At 45.0% G+C, this 20,992-nt stretch overlaps 1 protein-coding gene across 4 annotated transcripts; it reads left to right on the top strand.

Moving 5' to 3' along the window:
• Positions 1 to 699: 699 nt before the first annotated feature.
• On the top strand, positions 700 to 9,111 carry c25h12orf75 (chromosome 25 C12orf75 homolog). Of its 4 annotated transcripts, XR_012965428.1 has the most exons (7): positions 700 to 1,315; positions 3,794 to 3,818; positions 5,144 to 5,179; positions 5,295 to 5,374; positions 5,886 to 5,911; positions 6,364 to 6,431; positions 6,553 to 9,111. XR_012965428.1 is itself a non-coding variant. In XM_076169443.1 (6 exons), exons 1-5 carry the CDS (start codon positions 1,273 to 1,275, stop codon positions 5,888 to 5,890), a joined length of 189 nt encoding a protein of 62 aa, XP_076025558.1. In that variant the 5' UTR covers positions 700 to 1,272; the 3' UTR covers positions 5,891 to 5,911; positions 6,701 to 9,111. The 4 variants fall into 4 exon arrangements, 3 of the variants coding, with proteins under 3 accessions (XP_076025558.1, XP_076025579.1, XP_076025567.1); XM_076169443.1 differs by lacking the exon at positions 6,364 to 6,431 and having other exon boundaries at positions 6,701 to 9,111; XM_076169464.1 differs by lacking the exon at positions 6,364 to 6,431.
• The last annotated feature ends 11,881 nt before the right edge of the window (positions 9,112 to 20,992 follow it).

Genomic DNA, 20,992 nt, shown 5'->3' with positions numbered 1-20,992 from the left:
GTTTAATTGGTTAAGTTCAGAATGCATCTGAGTTGTGAAGATGTAAATGTGTTTGCTGGCCTGTAGGTCTTTAAACGTGAGCAGCTCTAACCTGGGTGAAATCATTCAGCTGACCCTCATTTTGTGCTTTAAATTGTTTTCCCCAGTAAACATGGACGTGATGTAACGATCCCATGTGCTGCCTGTGTGGGAAGCTGTGCAATCCATAATTATCCTGTCTATCACAAAAAATGAAAGCACAGGGGAGAATGTGAGGCCGTTTCTGTCCCGAGGCGGAGCATTCGCCACACTTACTGAATGTGAAATGTCACTTTCATTGGCATTAAAGACATCCTGCCTCTGAAACCCCCTGTCTTATCACAGCAGCGGTGTAACAGCAGGATGACGAGAGGACGGAGTCACATTAAGATTTGTTGGGGATTATAAAATGACCTAAGCGTGACCTCAGTGTAGAAGCTTGAAGCTCTTCTGTGTTTGAGTGCAAAGTGAGATTCAGCAGGCTTGATAGAATGTTACACACATACGGACGCACACGTTGATGCTTCTTACATACATTTATTTCTTTTTTCAAACCTTTATATAAAAAGAACCCTATTGGCTGAGTTACAGCCCTCCCTCTTCTTCCTTTCCCCTGGTTTCCCGGGCAACCATTTCAGGGTGGAGGAAAAGAACAAATCATGTGAGGGCAGAGCATCTCTCTCTCTCTCTCTCTCTCTCTCTCTCTCTCTCTCTCTCTCTCTCGCTCTCTCTGTCTCTCTCTCTCTCTCTCTCTCTCTCTCTCTCTGTCTCTCTCTCTCTCTCTCGCTCTCTCTGTCTCTCTCTCTCTCTCGCTCTCTCTGTCTCTCTCTGTCTCTCACACTCTCCCTCTCTCTCTCTCTCTCTCTCTCCCTCTCTCTCTCTCTCTCGCTCTCTCTCTCTCTCTCTCTCTTTCTCACTCTTTCTCTCTCTCCCTCCCTCTATGTGTGTGTGTGTGTGTGTGTGTGTGTGTGTATAAAAGCCTCTCTCTCTCCATGCTTTCACTTTACTCCCAGGTCCCCTTTGCACTGCAGAGAGGACAGACTCAAGACTGAAGACACAACCATAGGAGATCCCTGTGTTAGGGGACGTTTTGCTCGCCCTCTATCCCTCCCTTTCACTGCTCCCTCTCTCTCTCTCTCTCACTTACGTCTCCCTCACTTCTCCTCCTCTCCCAATGTATTTTGGGTATTCCCCCTTTCCTTGCCCTTGTTAAGTGTCGCTGCTTTGCTCGGACGGTGGCTGCATCGATGCAAAATGGGTTGTGGCAATTCCTCAGCCACCAACACCTCAGGAGGGGGTGAGAATATCTTTATGCAAACTGTGCATGAGTGTGTGTGTGTGTGTGAGAGAGTGAGTGCAAGAGGGAAAGAGAGAGTTGTCACTGTATTTGTACCAAGAGGAGACGGTGTTTTGAATTTCAATGAAGTCTGTCAGTGTTATCCTTCCGTTCAGTGTATGCTCAAATATGACCCTGTGATGTGCGTGTGTGTGTGTGTTTATCATGGTGGTTCAGTTTAAGTCCTGTATGCAGTAAATTAACATGGCAACATATCATTATGCATGCTTGTCTTGAAATGACTGTAAACACCATTTTCCCATGTAGTCAGCAGTTTGCTGCATATTTGTCTCCACTCTGTGTGTGTGTGTGTGTGTGTGTGTGTGTGTGTGTGTGTGTGTGTGTGTGTGTGTGTGTGTGTGTGTGTGTGTGTGGATGGCGGGTCGGTCATGAAGGTTCTCCCAGGTTACAGCATTAGGGAGACAGTAGAGTAACCTCAGGAATGTGCTGAATTCAAGCTTTGATAATGACAGCAAAGATATAAAAGGGAATCCTGCATAGGTCAACCTCGTTTACATGTGTGTGTGCGTGCGTTTGTGTGCCTGTGGTTGCTTGTGTGCGTGTGTCTACTCCTCAGGATGTTTCCACTGGTATCCAGGGAGTGAGGATGAAAGGCAAGCAGTTCCAGTGACATTCAGTCGTCTTTGTTTCTCCACTAGCTGCTTGTGCTTTGCAATCCTCAGTCCCTGAGCAGGTTTCATTCATAAAAGCCTGAAGGAGACATGTGACTGCAGAAAATCGATCGTGCACACACATAAAACACACAAAAGTATTAGTTGAAGTGTCCACAGAAATAGCTCATTGCACACTGGCCATCAAAGCAGCGCTCTGTCTGTGTGTTTGTGTGTTTGTGTAAGTATAAACACGTGTGTAGCACATGCTAATGCAGCTAATCAGTGCCTGCCAGGCAGATTCCAGACACAGATACTGAGGAAAACAGTCCAATGTTGTCTTTGCTCTCCCTTGTGGTTCCACCGTCTGCAAACAGCATCTAAGGAGACATTTGTGTGTGTGTGTTTGTGTGTGTGTATCAGGGAAAGCAACTGTTTTACTTACATTGTTGGTTTCGCTGCTACCTTCTGAGACAACGGTGTTCAGCACAAGGTCAAGGACGTGTTACGTTCCTGTCAGTATGATAAATGTGGACCAGTGGCTGCACTCTTTTGTCCAAGACCAGGAGAGACAGAGAAGCGAAGGACAGTGGAGCTCACACTCTTTTCTCTTGCAACGTCCTTTACAACAATCAATTCTCACGTAACCGTAGTTATATGATTAAACCACAACACATTTGTTTTGTTTGTATATTTCCAGACTCTTTGTCGTCATGTCACCATAACTAAAGCTGTTTAGTAAGGCTTATGCATCAGTCACACCAGGGGGATTCAATTTCAGACTGTTGTGCGACATACTGTAAAGCAAACGGCCACTTTAGAGTTCAGATTGCTCATCTTGGGTCTTGTGCACCCTGGGATGTGAATGAGCTTTTGTCAGGCCAGTGAATAGGCCTCTGTGTCGTGTTAGCAGACTCGGCCATTTACTGGCTGAAACCTTCCATTATGTCCGCAGGGATTAAAATCTATCATTCAGTCATTTTGGATCGTGTAGTTTTCCAATCTTACATGTTGTTAATGTCTTTCTAAGGCACACAAACATTCTTGCTTGATGAGCACAAGTTTAACCTCTGTGTAGGGGTCAAGGCGGCCTGTGTGCTAAATGCAAAGATCCCGTGGATTTCACATGATCTGCCTCTGTATGTTGAATGAGCTCATTTTTATTCAGTCAAGGTCAGCGGACTGCCTCTACTTCAGCAACGGATGAATTGTTGCCTTTCAATACAGGAGCACAATGGCTTCTGTGCATTTCTGTGCAGGCATTTCATTTCTTCTGTTGTAGTTTGCAGCATGATGTGTGTGAGCGTTTAAAAACTCGAAAGAATAATATGTTGTGTATTCTTCCTGCCTCGTTTTACAATCTGCAATGTTCTATAGTCATTCTGAGGGTCAAGGTGAATGCTATTGTATCAGATCACTGTGTTAATGGTGCTTTATCTTTACTTAAGTGGTATTGTTACTTTACTCATTCGGTTTAGTACTCAGTGTTATTGTACTGTTGTGTGCTCTGATCTGTATGATGTGCAATACCCTGTACTTTGAAAGCAAAATAATAATATCAATGGAGGACAGGAAAAGTAGAATGCCTCAAAAAGAAGTGATACTACATCAAAACTACACTTAAATGCAGGAGCCAAGTAAAAGTGCTTAGTTACTTCTCCTCTATATGGACTCAAAAACACAACTACACCTTTCCATCCAACCTACTGTACAGAAGCTACAGAGTGCATTGATGTTATTGTATAAACCTGTGACTCATTTTGGACTGCATGAATGGTGGCTTTTAACCTGCAATTAAACAATTTTCTATCTTTCTATCTGCCTTTAGGACCTGCAGAAGCCTCCAAGGATGTGTAAGTATAACAGCATAACAGATTGGGCTATTTACCTTCCCACACATACAGAATATTCACACATACTGTATATATGTCAAGTGTTATGCCAGGAATAACCCAACATGAGCATTATGAAAACACAAATCTTACCCATTTGTAATAATAATATCTCATTCCAGACGTCCATGTTGTCCTCTGCTCATCTATTTTTAGCTCATTTCCATTATTAAGTGTCACAACCAAGACTTTAGAATCATATGAAGTGGTCAACCCTTCAATTCTTACAGTCCTAATTAGCTGTGCACAGAAAACTCAACATTTCTTAGAGAAACTGTTCACCATTTGAACGTACTTACACTTCCATCTAAGTGAACATGAGATACCAAACGCTACATTTGGCATTGAGCTGTATGGTTTGTGTGGTTATCAACATATCAGTGTGTAAAAATTCATTATATAAGCTTCTGAGCGTGTGTGACAAGACCATAGGACAAATGAAAGCATTGTTTGTTGTTGTTGTAGTTTTGATCTATTGATGACGCATGAAAGAAATGATGGAAGTAATTCACTTTCACGGCAAAGGTTTCTGTAAATGTTCACCAACATTCACTAAATAATAAATAAATGAACCAAGTAGATATTAAACCATGAAAGCCAAGACAAGTTTGCCTTTTCTTTGTAAAGCCCAGATGCAGAGGACAGCTTGTCCCTCTGCAGTTTGTGTTATAGGGAGGGGTAAAATTTCCAAAGCATTTCCTGGATTGTTTGTGCATGTGTGTGCGTTTGTGTATTCATGTATGCATGTACATTCATGTCTTGTGTGTGTGTGTGTGTGTGTGTGTGTGTGTGTGTGTGTGTGTGTGTGTGTGTGTGTGTGTGTGTGTGTGTGTGTGTGTGTGTGTGTGTGTGTGTGTGTGTGTGTGTGTCTGTCTGAGTGTGTATGTGCTCTGATAAGCATCTGAGCAGCCAGTACAGGACTCATGAGAGCTGACAGCAGCACATCGGTTTACTGAAGCTAATCACAGCTTCCTATGACTGCACGGCACAGCAAAACAATACTCACACACGCTCACACACACACACAAACACGGACACAAACACACAGCAAGTTAGTTGGTGGAGTTTTATGCCAGTAAAGTCTTTCAGAATTCACAAATTGACGCCAAATGTTTACTGAATCGTCTCATTTCTTCTTCCTGTTACTCCAATGCAGCTTAAACCTTCTATAGTCCGACCTTTGCACTTGGAGAGTACAAGTGTTGTGTTCAATGTGTGGCTTTAGTCCTGACTTTTCGTGGGCCTTGTACTGCTAAGACCTGACCTGTGCTTCATTTCTCAATCAGGACAGAAGATAACACACCAGAAGATGAGAAAAGACAGTACGTAATTATGAGCTGCATTTATATTTGTCCTGATGTTATGGAACACATTTAACACAATAGAAACCTGGGAGCTGGAGTCACTGGCTGACTGTTCAATCATTTGTCTCCTCAGGAATTATGGCGGTGTGTATGTGGGTCTACCAGCAGAGATGGCCAATGTGGCTGCTAGTCAGTCCAAGTCCTCACGTAAAGGTAAACACCTATAACAAACTACAAAAAGCAATATTCATGTAGCAAACTGCAGCCTATATAATGTTTGTGTTTCCTGATATTCACCCTCAGCTCTTGACTGTTCAGTATTAAGCAATTGACTCACCACCATTTATGTAACTGCATTTCCAAAATAGGGGCGATGCGATGTAATGTATTCAGGCTCTAATCTAAACTGGGTTGTCAGTAAAAAAGTGAAACTAATGAGTTTTTCTGGTGAATACTGTTGAATTTTTTTCTTCTTTCTTTCAAATCTGCCAATGAACTTCTCAAGGTGAGTCAGGTTTAGTCATATTAATAAACTGATTTTGTTTTGAATCCTTGGTAGAAGCATAGACTTTTGTCAGAGAGCTTGGGAGTGCGTCACGTTAAACTCCAGCCCAGTGTGTGGATGTTTCTCAGCATCTCTGCAGCAGCCGTGACAATGGAACAGGAACATGGCATTGATAAATAATGGCCCTGTATTGATTCTTGTTTTTTTTCTCTCTTGCAGACTAGCAAAGGGAACACTTAACACAGGTACTCAAACTGCACTGTTTCACTCGTCCTCACACATTCCTGTCTTCTCTAGGGTATAACCTCTGTCAAGGATGTTGTGTTTTCATCCTTATCCAAGGTTTTCAGCAGCATCTCTTTGCTTTTATTTTGACTAAACCTACATTGGTAAAACCAGACTTGCAGTGAATCCATTACACAATGTAATAAAAAACAATTCTATGATTTTGTACTGAATCCAATGCTGTCTATAAATCTCTAACACTGACAGGCTTTCACGTTGAGTGCATCTGAGTGTGTGTTTGAATCTTTGTGTGTCTAAGCAACCGCACATACTTAAGTGTCTCATCTAAGACGGCCATAACCAAGTCCTTTCTTGAAAATATGAGTACAATGATTGTCTTCTTTATGGCAAATTATGTGGAAAATCCTCAATTTGCATTTGTGAGCTCCTCTCCTCGTTTCACTCAATCTAGAATCTGTCAGCAGTAACTCCAACCCCCTAGCGTTTCGCCTCAGCAAAACACAGCTGTCTCCACAGCAGGTAGCCGGCACCCCGTCTGAAATGTGACAGCGAATCATCAATTACAGCCGTAACACAACAAACCACCGGAAATTAGCCAATAAGCTGTATTTTATAACCAGCTATGTTTTTGTCTCTTTAGGTCGGTGTATTATTAGATCAAAACACATTTTACGTAGCCTGGGTCAGCCTTGGCGGAGGTATACTCATCGTTGTATGAAATAAAAGGTAGGCTGGCATTCTAAGTCTCATGGAAACCATTGACGTCTATGCATTGTTTGCCCTGACAGGATTTCTATATATTCAGTCACCTAGAGACACTGGCATCAGGAGCATGTGATCCCACTCTGACTCACAGTGAACTGCATAACGCCTCAGGCTTTAACGCTCATTGAGCAAACAATGTGGACAGCTTGCCGGGGCTCTGAGGACGCTGCCTCAGGGTGCCACAGGTGGCACAGAGACACAAGGACACACGTGGTGGAGGTCTGCAGACGGCGTCCATCATCACTTTTCACTTTTCACAAAATGACTGAGGCAGACGAGCTCCCACTTTGGGGACAGGCAGCTGAGGACGGCACCCGCGGGCCTCCTGACAGCCATCTTGACTTGGAGGTCACCGCACTGGAACTTTGGATTTCTCAGGAGGAGGCAGGAGGCTCAGCCAGCTACTCTCTCGGACTCACACACATTCCCTATAGCCCTCTGCAATAATAATCACCGTTCTGTAATTTCTCTACAACTGCAGCATCAATGATTCATTGTGTGGAGGCAGGATGACATCAGAAGTGACGGAGACGGGGAGAGAATGAGAGAGAAAGAGAGGGAGAGAGATGAAAGTTCATCACCATTCCACAGAAAGCGGCAAAGTCAACGCAGGTCCATTGTAAATCCATCATGGTACTGTAGCTCCCACTGTTATTAAATGCACGCCACTTATTTCAGTCTGGGATTTGCAGCTGTAAATGACGTTGATTGTAATGATAGACGCGATGCCGCTCGTCCAGTCCTTTACCTCGGCATCTCCGAATGTTTAATGAGCACCAATCAGACTCCAGGGGAAAGAGAGGTGCTGCCACTTAAGTTGCTGCCGCTGACTGATTATGTGACATCAGTGCATGACTCATCAGCCGATCTATCTTTTACTCTCTCCAGTATGTTCCCCCCCCCCACCAAAGAGCTCCCATTCTTAAAAGATATCACATTAAGTTCTGGCTGCTGTGGTGAATACTGAGTCACACAGCTATACTCATGTTTGTCACAGACTTCTCATACAATTTCTCTTTGTTGTTCAGTGCAATTTGTCACTCAGATCTGATTTGTGATATGTTGAAAGACCTAATGGCACAAAAAGCTCCCGGTGCCTCGTATACGTCTTTAAGTTGCACTATATTCATTTACAGAAGAGGAACCGGTTGAACCTCCCCTCCCTTTCCCCCATGATTTTAATGCTTTTTTTTTTTTTATTCTAATCAATTTTACACTTTCCATATAGTACACATAATAAGTGGATGTTATTCTACTGCATGTAAACCTTAACAGCCCCTCTGCAGCATCACCCTGTCCCCAGGAGCATTAGGGGCCATTTGTCAACCAGGTTTTTGACGGTTCTCTCCTCTAATGAATGTAAAGCACACACTTCACTCAAGGGACCAGAGAGGAGCGTGGCAGTAGGCCAACCTCACACACACATGAGATTCAAGCAGTTCTGTCTGTGTGTCCTGTGTGTGTGTGAGAGTGTGTGTGTGTCCTGCCCTGCCTTCACATACACTACATTAAGGATTTCCCATTGTCTACATTTGCCACTACTAGACACCTTTGTCAAGAAGTAAAAACGAGTTTCTTGTTTACTGTTCACGTCTGTTTTGCAAAATGGCTCCAGGGATTTCGTGTTGCGTCTCTATTTGCAGGCCTTTTGTCTGCTCACATTGTCACAGCAGGTAGTAGGTTTATATCCTGCAGATGTGCATAGTTGCTTCATGTACCGTGTATTTTACAACCTTTTATATCGTCTACATTTCCTCCCTCAGTCACTACATCAGCATCTGCTAGAGGCGTTTAGCTTTTTACAGTGTGTTGTAACGCCTGTCTCTCCCTCTTTTATCAGCGACGCTTTGCCCTTTGTGGTCGTTCCTCCTGTCTACGATGAATGTCACTCCCTTTGCTCTGTTCCATTAGTCGATTCGAGGGAAGCAGAATGTGTTCCTCCTGCGTTCATATTGCTGCGACACAGACGGCATGCTGTGACAGTAATATGTGCTTGGAGAAATGACACCCAGCACCTTTTGTGGCTCACTGGCTGCTTAATATGATGGCAACCTTTTGGGGTCAAAGCAGCTGTGAACTCTTTTATTTATTTCCAGGCCTGTGTTCAGACTGGAGTCGTCATTTAAAACACAAACACCAGTGTCTCTATGCTTTTTACCGCTGTACACGATTGCCCTTGTGATATTATGATTAAAGAGGTAATGGCTGAGCTGATTGATTTGGTCAGCGATGTTCCTAAACGTCACATTGTTTAGGCTCTCTCATGCTTTCTCTCACGCTATTGATCGTCTTTCCTTAAAAACACACAAATCACAGGAATGTTCATGCCCTTCCTGTCCAAACGGCCGAGCAGATCATCAACACAACTGCTTCTGTGCAATTGATCCATGATCCTCTGACTCCATTATGTATGATTAAAGACTTTTGTATTGTCCATGCACAGCTGTGATTATTGACTGTGGTCTTGTTTTTTTGAATGTGTCTGCCTCCGTTAACAAATCAGATGAGGCATCGGGGATTCTATCTGTTGTTACAGAGGTAACATCATAGATGAAATGAAGAATGGATGGCATTTGTCATTATTGAACCGGGGCCTTTGTGCAGGGTGGAACATGATCAATCACAGCACCACTTGATTTATTGAGTGTTTGTGAGGGAGCTAGAAGGAGAAGCAGCAGGAGGAGGAGGAGGAGGAGGAGGAGGCAGGGAAGTGTGCAGCTTCTGCTGTCCTTTCTGTTATCCAGGAACAGTTTCAGCCGCAGTAGTGTATGTGACTGTGATCATCCCCCTGCATATTACGCAGAGTGTTGTTATGTCGTGTAGTTTAAACAACACACACACACACACACAATTAGAAGGTAAACAGATGGTATAATAAGTTGGAGGAGACGAGAGTGAAGTTTCCTTATACATCACATTCACATGTGAAAATGATGAATGTGATAGTGCTGTTTGCTGTGGGCAAAGACACACATGTATCCGTGTGTGAGGCGTGAGCGCTACACACCCCTTAATCATATCAGCCGTGCGTCTGGCCCTCCACATCACAGCTGCTCTTTCTCCAGCTGAAATCTCCAGTTGGCCGTGGCATTTCTCCAGCTCTGCTACACTTTGTTGTTTGTGCCGCACCTGAAATAGACACACACACAGACACACACAGACACACAAAGACACACACACACACACGCACACGCACACGCACACGCACACGCACACACACACACACATACACATCTCCCATCCTGACGTGCTGGAGAATAAAAGTGATAGATCAAAAGGAAAATGTTGACTCTGGTGTCACAAGCAACCTGTCTGTGGCAATTGCTGTTGCACTGTGAGAGGAGTTGAAAGGTGTGTGTGTGTGTGTGTGTGGGGGGGGGGGGGTGGGGACAGCAGCTCAGCAGGAGAGGCTGATGATTTAGTGCTATGATGAAGGCCATTTTGAAATACATTGTTCTGAGAGAAGACAGAGATACTCTCACTTTAATAACCTCCAGGAAACCAAAGCTGCAAAAAATAACAAACAAACCATGCATTTGTTGTGATTCTGAACAATCCAGCCATTTTTTTTATTGTTTGAATGATGTCCAATACATGCTTAAGAAAATAGTATGTTTAGATATAGTACATGTTTAGTCCACCGCACCTTTAGTATAATATTCTGTCTACTGTACCATTGTCAGTACTCATAAAGATTTACCTGTATGTCCACTTATCACCACTAGATGGTGCTGCACCCCAACCCAAGCAGCTACCCAGGCGCCTTTGAGGTGGGAGCCAGAACACAGAACACATGCTTGGCTGTCGTCTACGTTTCCTCTGTTATGCCTCCTGCTGCCACTAAAGTGTCCACATTCATGTCTGCAGTGATGAAGTGTCTGGTCTCTGATGGATGAGTGTAACCAGGGTTACTAATCTCGCCCAATTCACTCACAACAGAGTGCTCTTCACTGGAAAAACCTTGCCAGCTTTTCCACGGTAATCAGAGGCCTCATCGTATGAGAGCTTATCCTGATCAGTTTACCGCCAGTGTCAGGCTCAAACAAGTACACCATTTCTCAATAATGAGCCTGAAACCAAAAAATTGATGTTTGTGTGCCCGATGTTCCCAGTAATGAGTTCTTTGGCCTTTGAGACTTCCACTGAGAACACTGGGAGGGACTCTGTTGCTAAGTTAATAACATTTGCAGGAAAACCCCCCCACATTTAATGTCTGTTTTGACTTCAAAATACCTTGGAGAGCAAAGGACAGAGAAGCCTCCTCACTGTGATCGAATTCACCATTTTGTAAGCCCAGAAATGCAAACAACCGAGCCGTTCTTTTAAATTTTTTAAGCTCTGTTTCTCCCCTGTTAAGTCACAGCGCTGCCTCACCTGCATCACTGGGGATGAACGTGACCAGTGAGGTTAATTAATATCATACATCCTTCCCTTATGCAATCCTCCCCTGGTGAAAAGCAGTAGAAGAGCAATGATGTAAGCGTTTGTGATCCTCCTGCCCCGTGTCCATGACCTGTCCTCTGCAGACATCAGAGACCATAGCGAATGAACAGCGCCGTGCTGCTCGTGTTCTCACAGCACGTCAGACTCAATGTCAAGGCCTCCTTCCTCAGCAGACTCTCAACCGTCACTCAAATTAAGGCTGAGTGCATAAAAGAAGTGGAGGACACACAATACAGTCATCCCATTGAAGTGAATTTGACACGTAATGCCAGGTCAGTTACTTCAACAACTCTCCGGCTCCGCACTGTGGCCTCCCACTTGGCCTGGGCCAGAATGTGGCACCCCAAACCCAGGGGGAGCCCCTGTCGGCTGCGGCGGCGGCTCCGCTTTACTCTCGGCTTCAATGTGCATGTGCTTCCAATTACAGACAAAGGAGAGGCGGTCCTGTGGCGCATGTGGTTCCATTTAGAGCAGGTGAAACAATGTAGGAAAATAGATCCGTCATCCGTCGCATTCCAGACGCCAGTGAGAAACAGCGCTAAATCATAGCAAAGCTAATCCAGAGAGGAGTGGGTGGGGTAAAGGCGGCTGAGGGTCCTGCTGGCATCTTCAGCAGGGGCCTGCATTTGTATTACAAAGACCCGATATCAACAGCACCTTCTCATGTTCACTCATTTCACATTGTATTGTTTCCAGCCTGAATCCTGCACATGGATTCATGGGTCCTGGGCGCAGACTCTCTGACTTCCCGTCACTCAGATTCCCCAGGTGTTCCTGCTGTAAAAACCTTAGGAAATATTTAATTTGACAGTATTATGGAATCAGGGTTGTGTGTGGGAAAAGGAATGTCATTACTGATATTTATGCAACAGCATCACCAGAGGCTCAGCAACTGATTTTATCAGACCTCTATCCCAGCCCTCTGACTTCATCTGCCCTTCACGTGAGCTCTTTGGTTGAGGCCTGGGAGGTTTGCCTCTTTTCAGCATGTGGTTATAGTCAGTTCATGCAGCCACTCTATTGGAAAGAATGTAGGTTAATATAGCTTGCGGGATCTGGACATCTCACTCTCATTTGCCTTTTATAGCCCATAGGAGCAAAAGAATAACGTGTGCTCCAAATTGTAAATCAGAGGATATTTGGCATCCCTCTATTTAACAAGAGGGGTTTAGGCCTCGGCGAGGCGATGGAACAGTCCAGCAGCACATAGTAAAGCTCTCACATGCAGGAGGAAAGGAAGGATGAGATGAAAGAAAAGCAGGCATATTTTTAGCTTGGGCAAACGCCCAGTGAGTGTCAACTGAAGTAAGGGCTAACAAGCATAGGGGGCTGGTGATTACCTCAGTGCTCACACGGTTTCAGAGGGCTACTTTAATGTATGCTTCCACCAGCACCCACATAATGGGAATTAATACAAGGGGAGAGCCACGCCAAAACCCATCCAATCACATTGTTAAAAATGTGGCAGCTGACTTTCCATCAGGCTCATAAGCATGTGCTATGATCACTTCCATCTCTGCCTCTTAAATTCCATGCTTTGCTCCAGGTTTTTATGTATTTAACGAAGCCTTAAAGCAGGGATGAAAGTGAACAGTATTTTCAATCATTTTCACCTTAAACTAATGAGATGAAGTGGCGCACTCTTTCATAAACTCAAATCATAAAAAGATTTCACGATGGGTCGGAGGTTCAGAAATAGAACAGCTTTTTGGAGGTACGATCCTGAAATGTGTTTTTACAGGCTTATAAACTGTAGAGCGGCTGATTGCTGATTGTAGTTAATATCAGGAAACAGAAGATTGCCTCCCATTAGGTTTATGTCCCAGGACTGATTGTAGCAAATCGGTCGGCCTCTCTGCACATCGCCGCTCCCTCTTCCTCCGTCACAATCTGGGCCTCTCGTATTCTCTTTTCTGATCTGATATTCTCGGGACACAGTGATCATAAGTTCCGATGGCTTGTTTACAACTCTCCTACCGGCAGCGAAAGGGTTACACGTACATTAGCGTCTCTCCTCACATCACAGCTGGTCTTTACAGGAAGTCCTCAAAACCTTTGAATGATCTTTAATTAGTGCAATGGTGCAGCACGTCCTCCACTCCCTGTCCTCCAACTTTCCCCTCTCTGACCCTCAGCTGTCCAGATGGGGAGAGAGAGGGGAAACGCAGAGCCCCATTAAGGAGCTAATGAAGCGTTTGCTACAATCTGATCGCAGGTGAACCCATAATCAGACCAAAGCTAGAGGCCTACGGGTACACTTCCCGCTCACAGAACAATTAACCTGGTAATAAATCATTCCACAGCTGCAGCATCACACAGGGTCTGTACTGCTCTCTGAAGATAAGGGTCGACGAGAGAGGGGATAGCGCCCAGAGGTTGGGGGTTACAGATGGAGAAACCTGCCAGTGTTTGAAGTCTGCGATGTTGTGGTTGGTGTCAGAGAGAAGGGCCCCCCTGGAGAGTGTGTTTAGGGTCTGGGAGGAGAGACTTGAAGCAGTGTTTTCGATTAGGCGTCTAATCCCTCTAATGAAGGCCAACGCTCATGTGCCATTGTTGTGTAAACTGTGGCGCTTGTAACGTCCAGGCGGCAGTGACAGATCCAGCTCCTCGTCTTTCATCTGCACGGCGGTTGCGAACACCTCAACGGCTAATCAAGCCAAGCTGATGGCAGGGAACGTCAGCGTGCACGTGTGTGTGTGTGTGTGTGTGTGTGTGTGTGTGTGTGCTGTATGTAATGTCTGCAGCTGACAGCCTTTTTTGTTTGTGCACACACTGGTTGCTTTGTGCCGTGTGCAGGTTGGAGTATTTACTGAAACCTTTTCCTTCGGTGCTGGAACGGCGCAGCACTAAATTTGGAGTCATGGTGATTATGCCGTTGCTCTGCTGGGAAAGTCATTCTGACCTTTTAAACATTTGCAGCCTTACTCGTTGTTCACTCCTCATTTCCTGAAAGCAGCCTTGATGTGCGTTTAACTGCTATCACATCAACATGCTCTCGTTCAGATGTGGATGATTAGGCTACTCCATTAATCTCATGTTTATTTAACGTAGTAATTTCAATCATTGCCCATCCAATTTTTCATTGAGGGCCTGATTGAATGTTTCCTGTGTTTGTACAGATTGAAGCAATAATTCAACCTAAGGACTGAGGGATTATTGTGTGGTATTCTACGGCTTTTGAATACGACTTCTTCCTTAATGGTATTAGGATCGTTAAGAAATACACAGAGACATTAAGATTTGTTTGAGATATGTGAGAATTGTATTTTTATTCTCCCTTTTTGGTGGAAAAGAGAAAAGTAGGCAAGCAAACATGGAGAGCGAATCAGAATCACGTTTCTTCTGCACTAATTGGTCCATCTTGTCAACAATCAGTCAGATTAAAGTCGTTAAAAAACGTGAATATACCTGGCTGGACGATATTGTGTTTTATTCTCCAGAGAAAAACAACACACCCCCTCCTACACGCACACACACACACACACACGCACACACACACACACACAGATACACCCACACGCACACACACACACACACACCAACCGACAAACACATACAGGGCCTTTCTCTCTAATTATGCTATTCTAGGAGCCATAATGATCACTCTGTCTCTTTCACTCTCACTCTATAAAAACCTTCCAGTGCAGCGCAGCCATAGCGTGTTCTCCATCCGCCAACCGACCAAGGACCGCCACTTACCCACACAGGCTCGTGCCAAACCACTACTGTCCTCCCCACATCCTCTCACCTCACCCCCCTCCTCCTCCTCCTCCCCGTGCCACCCATAGTTTCCCTTGAACGGCGCCCGCAGTCTCTCCAAACACAAACTGCCTGGCAACCGACTCTTTCCCTCTGTGCTGCAGGTCATCACGCAATGCTCGCTATCGATGTAAAAAATATGGAATTCAAAACAAATGAGCATTGCTGACAGATGTGTTGCATCGCTCTTTGTTTGTGGACAAAAGCGTTTTTCTTCACTGAGCTCTGCTGCGATGAAGATGCGGTGGCTGGAAGGTTTACAGAGGTTATGTAAGATCAAAGATGCCAGTGTGATATGAGGTCTAGAGTGAGCAGAAGAGCTGTCAGTATCAGGGGGGGTGGGGGGCTAAAGGGGGGGGCAATGTTCCAGATCTATGTATGTTGTTGTACATGTTAATATTGACTTTGCTATTGAATTCCTGTTCTCTCTTCATCATCATCCTTGAGTGAGTTAAACCCCAGGTATTTCTCATTCACACTCTCTGGAACTTCTTCAAAGACTCCTCGGTTGAACTTTTTTTCAACCAAGGAACAAAAACACACTTTGGTAGAAAATATCTTCTGCTGCTGGATTTCCTCCTCCATTTCTTGGCTCCTAGCTTTTGGCCCAGATTTGATACTGGATCATTCAGGACCTGCTGGATGGAGCTCACAAGGCCAGAAATCAGATGGTCAGACGAGGTCAAGATGGTCTGACACAAGTGCAGATTCATCCTGATTTATGAAGATTTCAGTTTTGAGGAAGATGGAAAATTACATGAAACTATGGACTTCTACTCTTACTCATAGTTCCAGGTGAAGTCGTTCCTAATTCACTTGCAAACTTTAGCTTTAGTTTATTTCCTCAGCTCTGCCTCTGTGTCCGTGGTCCTGTTTGCTCTGGAGGATAAGGATTCCCAGAAGATCAGACCTGGTTTGTGTTTGCAGTTGGAAGGGTCACAGAGGACGGTCACGGCGGTTTGCATGTCCACAGCCAAAGCTCCGTCGGCTCACAGCATCTCATTGACAAGAGCTTTCCGCTGCGCCGACGCTGAATAAACTCTGACAGGGCCTGTAATCAGGAGGCATATATGAGATGTGTCTGAGACAAGTTGCGAGACAGTTGCCCCCCCCCCCCCCCCCCCCCCCCGCCGGTATGTAACCAAGTAGACTTCAGGGACACACAGACGTACACAAACACGCACAGACACGCACATGAACCCTGGCTTGCTGGCTGTGACTGCGGTCTAATTGGGAAGGGACAGGGTTAAAAATAGCACGCGGTGACGCTGGTATCTCATAATGACATCCTGGGTAGACCAGAGGCCAGATCGGCTCACTGTCCGCTCCACTACACATCTGACATCGCCACGAGGGGAAACTTAGAGCGGAAAAAAGTGCACCGCTAGCTGCAAGGTATTTGGTGCTGGCAGTAAGTATGGGGTGGTTTTTCGAACACACTATTTGCATTCTTTTTCTGAAGCAGTTACCAAGGACACAATGTGCCAGCAACGCAAACCACGCCTCACTGAAGGGAAAGACAGCTGCTTGTCCTCACGTACCTGTGGCTTGTGACACACAGGATGCTTTCCCCTCGTTTAGATTATCTTCAGCCCACAGGTGGGACTTGTCCACTTTGTAAGCCCTCCAAACGCATTTCATTCAAATAGCCTCTTATAAGTCTTGTTGATAGAATGTAAACACTCTCAAACCTTAGTCATGTCCCTAAAGAATAAAAGCCAAAATAATAAAAAACAATAACGTGATATTCTTTGTTTTAACTTGAGGGTCATTGCCGAGATAATGGAGAAGGTTTGTGTTAACCTTTGCTCTGACCCCAATGGCTGGAGGTCAACAGGTTTGCTGACAGGTTGGCAGCTGCTTATGTAACTTCACAGCTGCTGTTTGAGTTTATTGCCGATGTGCTGACCTCTGTGATACCAGCTGAAAGATCTGCAGAGAGCCGAGGTGTGAAAATGAGTGGTTGAAGGGTGCTTGTGTGTGTGTGTGTGTGTGTGAGTGTATGTGTGCGTGTATGTGAGGAGGTTTGCTGAATAGGTGAGAAAATGCCTGTCATGATGAAAAAAGGGAGATTTCATCCGCTGTCATGTTTGTCTTTCTGGTTTAGACGTGGAGCTGGCGAGGCTTGTGTGCGTGCAAGAGTTCCTCGTCATCATAGCTGTTTGTGCTCCTGTGTGTGAGTGTGGAGAGTACTCTGTCATTACCACTCTCCACTGCTGATTACTGAGGCTACATGGCCTGTGGAGCTGCACCTGGGTAGCAGCTCACACCTGTCCTCACCGTGGTTATGTCTTAAACTGATTTAAGGCCTCCTGATTCGCTCCCCTGTCTGTGTTATGTTCAGCGGCCCACTCATTCCATGTTTTCTAATGTTTTTACACGTGTGAATCAGCTTGTAAGAATGTTTTGCTCTCTTCTAAAACCTCTTATGTAATGGCACAGTGACAGCATAGAGGATCTCCACCTGCTTGGACACGTAGCTGTAAGGTTCAGTGTGTATGTCTATACATGTGTGTGTGTGTGTGTAATGGTTTATATTATTATCACATCTCATCAGAGCCGGTCCTGACCTCCCTGGGGCCCTCATATCTGACCCCTGAGCCATGTCAACCATTTGCCACTGCCACACAGCCACACCTGACACCCCTGTGCTCCCACTGCAGCCCCCCTCCTTTAAAACAAGATTCATCATTCATCTGTCACTCAAAGAATAAGTTCACATATACAGAACAGAATCAGGTCAAAACTAACAATACTTATTAAATTGTATGTTGTTGGCAAACCAAGCTGATTAATATTGAGCAGAGTCTGTTTATTAGAGAGTTTATGGTGCTGGATATGTTTGTTTTCCCCGATAAAATAAAAATAAGAACTTCAGATGAATTTATGTTTTTCATTGCAAAACAAATTAAGAATTGAAAAAAGACAGCGCCCTCCTTTCCCCTCCTCCCTCTGTGATTTAAATGGAGTGCATGTCCATTTTTTTTCACATACCAGTAAAAGGTTAGAGGTCAAGACCACAACAAAAAACTCTTTAATTCCACACCGCTGTGTGACAAAGGGGAAGATCATGCCTGAGGCACTTCTTTGAAAGGTTGCACTCTCACACATTCTTCTTCCTCTGATATCTCTTGACTTACTTTCTTCTCACTCACTTGCTTTATCTTGCCTTGTCGTCTCTTTCTCGCTCCCTCTCCCTGCTCTCTCTCTTTCTCTTTCTCGCTCTCTCTCCTCTCTCTCTCATTCTCGAGCTGCCTGCCAGATTGTGAGTCCAACATGGTGCATTCACAAAGACGGGGGCGGACTGTGGATTGGTTCTCATTTTCACAATGAATCTCTTAAGAGACTGAACAAAAACTCCCCTGCAGTACCTTTTACGTTCTCCGTGAGTCACTTCACCTCTCCTGACTTCCTTCATTTGGAGTCCTGGGCGACTGTCGATCGCTGAGCTGGACGTCCGGTGATTTATGTCCTCCTCTGCAAAGAGACAAAGGCTGCATAGAACATGAGAGTTTGAAAGTCAACTCCGTGTACATACAACTCTGCAGCCCCCTCCGCTCTGCTGGCCCTGTTATCCAAGAGGCCTGCTTCATATATCATCGGTGCACCACCTCGAAAGTAGGTCAATAAAAGTTTGGGCTGCAGTTCTCAGGCACTAAAAGCGGACCAAGTCTCAGAGGTAGCGCAGTGTGTAATGGGCCAGGGAACATGGTGGCACAGTTTCATCAGGTCAGAGTAGCAAAACGTGCTCCATTTGTTGGCCTCGTTTAGCCAAAGGCTTGCTGCAGAACACGTTTCTGTCATGGGTGGTCCTTTATATCACATCACTAATGTTATACCCATGGCTTCTAAATTGCACAGGAGGGGATGTTTATCATCTATCAGACTACTGTCACATCCCCTGTGGCCCATTTTGATTTTCAAGCCCAATCAGGCTAATTGTTACATGATGAAGTGTAACCCAGGCTGAACTATCTGGATTAAGACTTATGTGGCTCCTACAGCGAGTTCCTGGTATTTAGGTGATCCTTCAAGTACAGTGAAGCTTGCGGAAATTACAGCAACATCCCCACTGTGTTCCAGCAGCACACTGCTAGGTTAGCACTGCCTTATATCTGTTGTTTAATGTTAGGTGTAGCTGTCTAAATCATCAAGTCTGACAGATAGAGGAAGAAGTATGTGAGATTGCCGTGTGACTCTCTTGATCTGCCAGATTTCACTGATAAAGCTCAGTATTGAGACAAAGTTCAGTCAATCGTTTTACTTTCAATGCTCACAACCATTTCATTTCACTGTGGTGGCAACAATGTTTGCACAGTAATCACTGTTGTAATGTCCTCATCTTATCTCTGCCAGCATTGTACAAAAAGCAATTTACATCTCGATAAGAGCAAATGTAAATCTTGTTCAGTCTGCATTCACATTCAATATGCTCATGGAAAGTGTTTGTAACATGTTGGCAGGGATAAGAGACAACATCAAAATCACCACAGCGTGCCGGTCAGTGTCCCAGAATAGCACTGTGTCATGCATAACTATAAATCACTACACATATCACTCAGGTATCATATTATGGTCCTAACCCATTTCCTGCAGTTAAGAGGAAGCTCAGCTCAAAACTCTCCGGTCTGGTTGTGTGGAATGTACCAGCTGCTGTCACACGTCCACAGGTCCTCTGGATCTGATTCAGATTACAGTCAGTAGAGAGGAATTAGAACAGAATATGGACTGATGAAGGGGGGGCATCGACACAACACAGGGTCACTTATGCAGACAGACATACACACACACAGATCCGTATTCCTGTTAGATGAAAGCAAACCACAGTGTTAATCTCAGTCTGTGGTGCATTGGTGATACTGTGAAGAAGAAGCATGAGTAAAGTGGCCTGCTTCTATTAAAAAGAAGAAGAGAAAAAAACCCCTCACCACCCCCACTCGCTTCTGGCTGTGTCTGGTGAGTCAGCCTTGACACAATAACATTCAATGAAACTTCAATGAAAGAGAGGAGAAAGAATGTGAAACCAAAAACGAGGAAAAGAAAATGACCTGGGAAGAAAGCTGTTTTGCATCACTGTCAAAAACACCATTCAGAATCGTAAAAAGCGGGCTTGGACGCAGGCATACGAGTCGATAATAAAACCCTGCGATGTTGAGCCTTTTACTAGTTGACATTAATCGTTAGTATTGTCTCTATTTTGCACTTCCCCCCCTGAGTGGTGACATGATGGAAAGGCAGAGGGGGTCTCTGTTGTTTTGGGCTCCAACCTGATTGTTGCTCCTCCTTGAAGAGGAGATGAGCATGAGGATGAGGGGAGAGAGGGTCGGAAGTGAGGGAAGAAGGGGGGAGGCACACAGGTCCCAGTGGGTTTTTTATTTTTAAAAACACACATCATCCTCCATCTGGGCCTCATTGAACAGAGAAACCTGAGTATTGTCCCAGTTATGCAACTTAGTTAAACCACCTTAGACCTCCATGTAAGAGAATCTTTATCTACCCGGCACATTTTCTAGGTGTGCGTCCAGGTGGGGGTCGTGTACCATATTGACAACCCTGATGAAAGCACAGCAGGGGCTGCGTGACAGATTTAGAGTCAGCCTGAAGGGTCCCGGGCGGCGCTGTGGGTGTCCAGGGTCCGGGGGTTCTTTGAATGTATGGACACGGGTACGCAGTCATGAGTTTTGGGTCAAGGGTTGATGTTTACAGGTCAAAGAGAGAGTTGAGTGTTTAGTGTTCGTCTCCGAGCCGGCGTTCTGGGTTCGGCCTCCCTCTCCTCCGGCCCCAGGAAGAGTTTTGATGTTTTTCTGTCTGAAATGAGTTCTTCCTTAGTGGCAGTAGGTTTATTGTTGTAGAGAAAGGGGAGAGGATTGATGCCCATAGGTAGCAGGGGAGAAAGCCGTGTGCTGCCTGAGTGTCTGGAATGCATTACATATCCGTCTCCCAGTCGAAAAATACCTCACCTCACAACATCGCACTCTCCATGTGGTCTGCCTCGCTACACCGGCTTCATGTTACAGAAGGATCAAGAAATCGCACGCTAACAGGCGATGGAACTACAGGCGTTCAGTTCCAATCCTATAAGAGTTAATATAGTCGGAAAGATGTTGATGCCT

Source organism: Genypterus blacodes, unplaced genomic scaffold, assembly GCF_046128005.1.
Source record: "Genypterus blacodes isolate CSIRO-AG114 ecotype Tasmania unplaced genomic scaffold, CSIRO-AGI_Gbla_v1 ptg000015l_1, whole genome shotgun sequence".
NCBI lineage: Eukaryota > Metazoa > Chordata > Actinopteri > Ophidiiformes > Ophidiidae > Genypterus > Genypterus blacodes.
This window is presented reverse-complemented; position numbering and strand designations above follow the sequence as displayed.

Bases quoted from the DNA above. Each gene is read 5' to 3' on its own strand.
- c25h12orf75 (XM_076169443.1), top strand. From the start codon at position 1,273: ATGGGTTGTGGCAATTCCTCAGCCACCAACACCTCAGGAGGGG. The intron at 3,819-5,143 runs GTAAGTATAACA...TTTCTCAATCAG, and splicing joins GCAGAAGCCTCCAAGGATGT to GACAGAAGATAACACACCAG. The intron at 5,180-5,294 runs GTACGTAATTAT...TTGTCTCCTCAG, and splicing joins CCAGAAGATGAGAAAAGACA to GAATTATGGCGGTGTGTATG.